The sequence below is a fragment of the Phalaenopsis equestris genome, unplaced genomic scaffold, assembly GCF_001263595.1.
Source record: "Phalaenopsis equestris unplaced genomic scaffold, ASM126359v1 Scaffold000731, whole genome shotgun sequence".
Lineage (NCBI taxonomy): Eukaryota > Viridiplantae > Streptophyta > Magnoliopsida > Asparagales > Orchidaceae > Phalaenopsis > Phalaenopsis equestris.
In genome coordinates, this window is record NW_018165171.1 from 391,265 (window position 1) to 397,985 (window position 6,721).

General features: G+C 33.3%; 1 protein-coding gene across 2 annotated transcripts in view; it reads right to left on the bottom strand.

Moving 5' to 3' along the window:
* Window positions 1-6,384, bottom strand: part of LOC110030512 — a 40,919-nt gene extending 34,535 nt beyond the window's left edge. The window contains exons 1-2 of one of the 2 annotated variants that reach the window (XM_020733254.1): window positions 5,950-6,384; window positions 2,227-2,316 (exon numbers count right to left, since the gene is read on the bottom strand). In XM_020733254.1, the coding sequence (XP_020588913.1) occupies window positions 2,227-2,316; window positions 5,950-6,035 (176 nt within the window). In that variant the 5' untranslated portion in view covers window positions 6,036-6,384. The remainder of the gene's footprint in view (window positions 1-2,226; window positions 2,317-5,949) is intronic. The other variant, XM_020733255.1, reaches the window with a different exon arrangement.
* Window positions 6,385-6,721: the final 337 nt, after the last annotated feature.

Below are 6,721 nucleotides of genomic sequence, written 5' to 3' on the forward strand. Positions count from 1 at the left end.
CGAATTTTTTTTCAATTTAATTTGAACGAGTCAATTTCAAGCCGAACACGAGTGGAACACGAATATACTGTTTACGAGCTGATTTTGAACACGAGCTATTTTAAACGAGCCGAACACGAGCCAAGCCAAAGCTCGCTCAAGCTCGGCTCGTTTACAGCCCTAGTCATAGTGGTGATTCATCAGTTTTTCTTGGTCTTTGGCTTACCCTTAGGGATGAAATATTTTCTATATCAAGCAAACTTTATCCTGATATCGAAGAGGTCGATGATCTCGAAATATTGGTGTTGGACCTTGCCAAAGAGAGTGATGCACCTTCCATTTGGCCTTATGGAAATTCCTCTCTAGGTGTCTCCCTAACTGCTCAGCTTACAAAAGGGCTAATGGTGAGCTATATTCTTCTCCTGATATATGCTTGTTAGCGAGTTTCAATAATTTGGCTAATGTTTTTGGGTGTTATAAGCTAAATATGTAGCATAATGGTCCTTCCATTTGACCCTAAACTAGGGCGGCATGAAAGACTATGGGATTCAAATCATATGTAACTCCAATATCTCCTTATGAAAGTGAACCTCAAAAACATGTAAGGTTTTCTCATGCTCCCGACAAAGTCACAACAACACATGAGCTTTTGTGAGATTTTTGGACTCCAGCAAACTGCGTTACGAATATCTTCTTGAACCCTGCAAAGGAGGTAATTAATCCTAGTGACAAACTACTAAACCATCAGAGACTTGTCTTTAGATTTAAGAAAAAGAGTCGGCATTTCAAAACATCATTTATTTTCAACAAGCTTATGTTGAATTCGAAGGAGGTGATATGGTGGAAAGGGTCCGACCCCCCTTGACAGAGCTCCATGGATGAGATTCTGAAGCATTTGGCCACTTCAGCATTGAATATATCCTTGGAGAAGGCATTTTCCAATTGGTACGACCTTGAGGTTCCAACACCTCTTCGTCTGTTATGATCTAATGGGGTCAAACCGACACTATTTGGATAATGCAAATCATTTTCTCCCCCAAGATCTGGTGAATAGGTTCTCCTCTTTCGGTGTCAAGTTTGCCTCTTCGACGTGATGGGGCCGCTAGCCGAGATAGCAAGGTTGTTACTTGAACGAAGGTTATTTCGATCATCTTCATCATTTACTCCCTGAGCTCATCAATTTGTTGGGTGATAAATTCTCTAGTATATTCTATGTTGCTCGTGACCTCTCTTGGAGTATGGTTTATTTTTTTTCATTATGTAGCTCCTCTTCTTATTTGCGGCATGATTGGCACACACCACATCTTTTCAAAGTGTTAAATCATTGCTATCTGTGAATCACCTATAGAGAGATAAATAGAGGAGAGAGGAAGGCAACTGGAAGAGTTGAGTTATTGTAAGGATGAACATGGTTCCAACAACTAGAGATTAGATTAAAAAATGAGAATCCGTTTTGCATTTAATCCTCCCCCTTCATAAAGGGTGATTCCTATGTAAGAAAAAAATGTTGGTCATAATGATGTATGAAACCTTAGAGACATCTACTTGTCTTTCTGGTCACATTGCCATTAAACTTCAAGATTTTGGTAAAGTTTTTCTCCCTAAAGTTCATTGGTTGTCTGGCGGATGACCAATAATCATTGTTCTAAGCATTCAACCATTTATACTTGCATTCGACTTCCATATTCAACCCTTCATATTCAGCCATCTGCGCTTGACCCTTTGTATTTGGCCATCCGAACTCGACTGGTACTCATTAGAGTTTGGTGAAGCTACGTTGATCGCCTTCATCATCCTTGATTCGGCTTATCTCCTCAATAGCCCTAACCGGGTGAGGGGCCCGTCTAATTGAGTCCTTGCTCTTGTTGATTTGCCTGGCTACATTTTTTTTCTGTACAAAATGTAAATTATAGTTCATTTTCTTAACATTGAAATCTAACTTTTAATGTTATTTTGGATATTCCTGTAACAGATAATCTCGTAGAAATTTAGTTTTGCAAAGCTTCTCATCTTGTTGCCCTTTATGTGAAAATAGAATGAATACCAAATTAAAAAAAATCAAGTACATCATGTGGTCATTTGGATAATTGAAAATAAGTGATTATATCAAATCAAAAATAAATTATAAAATAATACCTCCTCATTTTAAGTCACATGGAATGTCAACATATATTGCCATAAAGACTAGGCAAAATAAATTTTTTAAAAAATAAAGAATCTGAGAAACAACAAAATTTGCATCCATACCCACACCCAATCACATGAACCTGATTAATCATCTTCTCAAAAATCCTACCATTCTTTTCTTCATAGTAACTTTCCTCCAGCACAAGCAACCTGGAATTCAGGGACATATTAGAATGAATATGAAAAATTCAAAATAGTAAATATATAGAAATACTCATAGTATGCCCTCTCACCCAAACCCACTCACAACGAAAATTCCCATAAAAAATTACAATCTTGCAGTCTAGGGTTGAAGTCTAAAGACAGCCACATCCCAACAAATCATAAATTCTATTTTTTTTTTTTGGAACTATACATCAAGACAGAATATACATCAAGACAGAATATTTACCATGCAATACCTTTTTATTTATTTATGTAATACTTAAATTTTGATATTCATATCTCACTTAAGGACACAATCGTGTCACATACATAAAAATGTGTATATTACTTTAAAAAAATTAATATTAGCGGTCTTTTTTAAGTAATGTTAAGGATTTGTGTATATAAATAAATATAAAAATTTAAATATTAAACATGTAAATGCATAAACATTAAATGGTATGGATGTAAATCCCCCTAAAATAAACTGAATCAAAGAGGTATTTGGATAAAGACCTTAAGGAGCAGAAGAGTCTAATTTGCAAGACAAATGACTAGAATTAGATATATTTTACAATAAAAAAAATAAAGCGAACAAAATAGAATTAAAACTTCATAATAGAGGCCATCATGACAAAAACAATTCAAGTACAAAAAAATTGTCAATCCATATATCAAACTCTCACTATAAGAGACTTTTTTTTTTAACTACAAAAGATTTCTTCAGTGTGCAAACTGTTAGATATGACTCATATACCATAAATAGACAGTGCTAAATCTGGAGCGGAGCAGAGCAGAAGATTTTGTCCAAATAAGGGGAGTTTCCTTATGTGGTTTGGGGTGTGGTACAGGGGTAATTTGATAATTACATATTGTACCCAAGGTTTCCTTCTTACGTGCTTTCTAGGGTTATAAATTAGGCTTGTATGTAACCCTAGGGATTATCCTTGAATCATTTATTCTGCAACCTCTTTTCTAAATTAGTGAAAGACCGCCGCTCTGCTCCCGAGGACGTAGGCATCTTTGCCGAACCTCGTTAAATCTCTGTGTTCTTCTGGATTTGTGTCGATCTTGTTTTTCTTCGCCCTAATTTCTCAACACAAACCCTACTCGCAACCAGTATAATTTTGTGAGGATAATAAGCTTAGATATGTATGTATATATATATATATATATATAATTGGATATAAAATGTAAGGATAAACTTAAAATTGTCAAATTTATTTTTACTTTTTCAGCTAAACTTTAGTGACAACTAATTTAGAATTTAGTGTTAAGAATATATCTCTAATTTGGATTTTTTTTAGTTTGAAAGAAAACCTTCTATCAACTATTCTAAAATGTGCTTGAATATTTTGATATAAGTTATTTTAGGAAAAAAACTTAAAAACTGTTAAATTTACTTAAAAATGGGTTTGAATACTTTGCTATAGTAATTATCAGCATAAACTTAAACTATAGCAAATTTAGGACATGTTCGACAACTTTATTGATTTTAATTATCAGGATTTCCAGATTCAGTAAATTCTGCAATGGATAAATCCAAAAGAAAGTTTGACATTGTTTCTAATAAATCAATTTAAATCCAATTAAATTATTTGACAACTTTTGTCAAAATTTTAAAGTACATCAAGTTTTTTAGAATACAAAAATGTAATTAAACTTCAATTATTTCATTATTAAGATAGAAATTAAGTATTAATTCTAATTAAATTTATTTTAATTTTTATCCCTAATTATGCTAATCAATAATTATATATTCACTCAATTAATTTATTATTAAAAAATTATTAAATTAATTATTTATTAAATAATAGTTTAACTTCTTTAGTTTATAATTAATTATTTACTATACTAATTAATAATTATTTCTTATTTTATTCAATAAATTATATTTTAATCTATAATTTTTTTATTAATTAAATAGTTACATGTAAATTTATCTAGTTATATTTAATTACTTATTAGTTATAAATTAATTAAATTAATAAAAAGTAACTTAAATAAAATTAAGTTAAAAACAAAAATTCGTTTTCTCCTGCCTGAAACCCTCACCTACATCCCTCCCCATCTCCAGGTTTCACCAAAAAATATTTACTTCACGATGCAGTCGTGATAGGGCTAGTTGGGAAGAGAGAAAAGATTGTCAAAATTTCCATCTTTCTCCTCCTTCCACTCCGATCCTACCAGAAACCATGGAGGAATGTAAGCAATATTTCTATTCCCACAAGCCTTTTTTCTCTTCCCGCGCTCCCAAATTTATGAAATCCATCAAATAGATGAATTTACTAAACTCGGAATTTACAGCAAGATTAGAAGAAATATGAATTTAGTAAATCCGGAGACTTAACTTGACCAAAGTGACAATCTGACAGAACTTAGCTTAAATCAAATCCCGCTCTAAATTCTTAACCAGACAACGCCTTAATTTTATATTAATACAATACAAATTCTTTATATAAAATACTAAACCCAAACTAAATTTAATTAGTTTATGTTCTATAACTTGATATATATAAACTCCACTGTACCCAAATAAAGCATTGTATTGCCTTTTCCAACTTTAGAAAAACTGGATGACAGATAACACGATATATAAATATTATTTAAAGAACACCAAAGTGAAAGCATTTGATCCAAAAAGCTGCCAGCTTCGTCCCATTGGAAAAATTATTCCTTCCGACGAAAAATTATTCTGTCCGACGACCACATGCGGTAGTGAATGAAAAATTAACACCAACGGGCCCTCAGTCAAGAGAAATAAGCAGAATGCATGACCCGACCTGAACTCCGGGTCACGCCATAAACATGCCTCAATTTAATTTTTTAAGTTGTGGAGCCCACTGGATCCAGGTGTCAACTTTCCATTGGACACTCGTCGCACTGCGCCCAAAAAGTTAAAACTCAAACCACACGATAACCGAAGCAAAATTCAGCCATTTCTCAAAAGAGATGGAACATTCATCAACCAACAAGTAACAATAATAAGTTGAGCAACCTTCTGCTCCCAACATAAATAAAATAAATAAATAATGTAAATGTATTTATGCCAATTGAGAGATAGAATGCGGGCCCCGCTCGAAAATTTTCTGCAAAAGGCCGCCGCTTCTCCCGCTAATCAATTTTTTTTTTTCATTTACTTTAAAGAAAAGATTAAAATTGTTATTCATTTTAGATTTTTGCACAAATCAACTAAAATCATTTTATGTATGATTTTTTAAGCGATGCTTCCACCCTAAACCCTAAATTTTTTACTTGAAATGTTTTTTGTTAATTCCTGATGAATGTAGGATTCACTCTTTCAGACTGAATCATACAAATTATGAGCACAATAAAAAATAATCATATTTTGAAAAAAAAAAAAATTATGGTGGAAAGCATTACTTTGTTTCTTAATGAATGAAAGATTATTAATCAGTCATTTCACATATTCTGATTCTTTCCATTTACTCCAAAATGAAGGTGCTAGAACTAACATATTTTCGTTGTAATTGTAAGAGGTTAAAAACATAAAAAACTGAACCCCAACAAAAATCAGATCATCCCAAGACAAAAAAGACAAAAAATCAGATCCATGAAAGAGATGAAAACCGACTCAAACGAGACCACTACAATGAAAGAATGAACGCAGTCGCTCACCGCGGATCCCGGCGATCAAAACCCCAAAGCACCCCGTAAATCCAGCCTCCTCGGCGGCAGAGCTCGCCAATACCCTCATCGTCCATCTCCGCCTTCCCCGCCACGGCGGAGCTCCAATCAAGCCGCGGAATCCTTCGAGTAACTTCAAGAACAGGAAGAAACAAGATTAGCTCGATCTCGCCCTCAAATGAACAGCGAGCTGAAGCTTTTCAAGTTTCTAAATGTAATTGAAAAGAGATTGAGGAGAAGGTGAGTGGGAAGTTGGGAGCGTGTTCTCGGCTTTCGCCGGAGAAGAAAGCTGTCTACGGCAAAAATGGCTTTGGGCTCTGAGTAATATTTGTAGGAATGTGAGGTTTTGGAGGGAGAATTTGGAGAGGAAGTTGGAGAGGCGAGAGTAAACATATAATTGTGGAGTAGGGGTCCGCTTCCGGTCCGTGACCGGCGGCAGCCAGTAAGAAGTATCGGTCGCTATGATTTGATTTAGAGAATCCGAGTTTAAAATTCCTCGAAGGAAAAATTGGTATATTACTAATTTTTTTATTTATAAAATATATTTTATTAAGTTGAATATGATATATAATTAATAAACTAACTTTTTAATACCGATTTATCTTAAAAATAAATTTATTAAATAAAAAAATTATTATGATTAAATTTGACATTAAATATGCCACATAAAATTTATTTTAAAGTTTTTATGCGTTCAAATGTAAATATAAACATATATTTATGCAAGCTTCACTCTCACTTTTGTGAAAAAATATTACGTTCA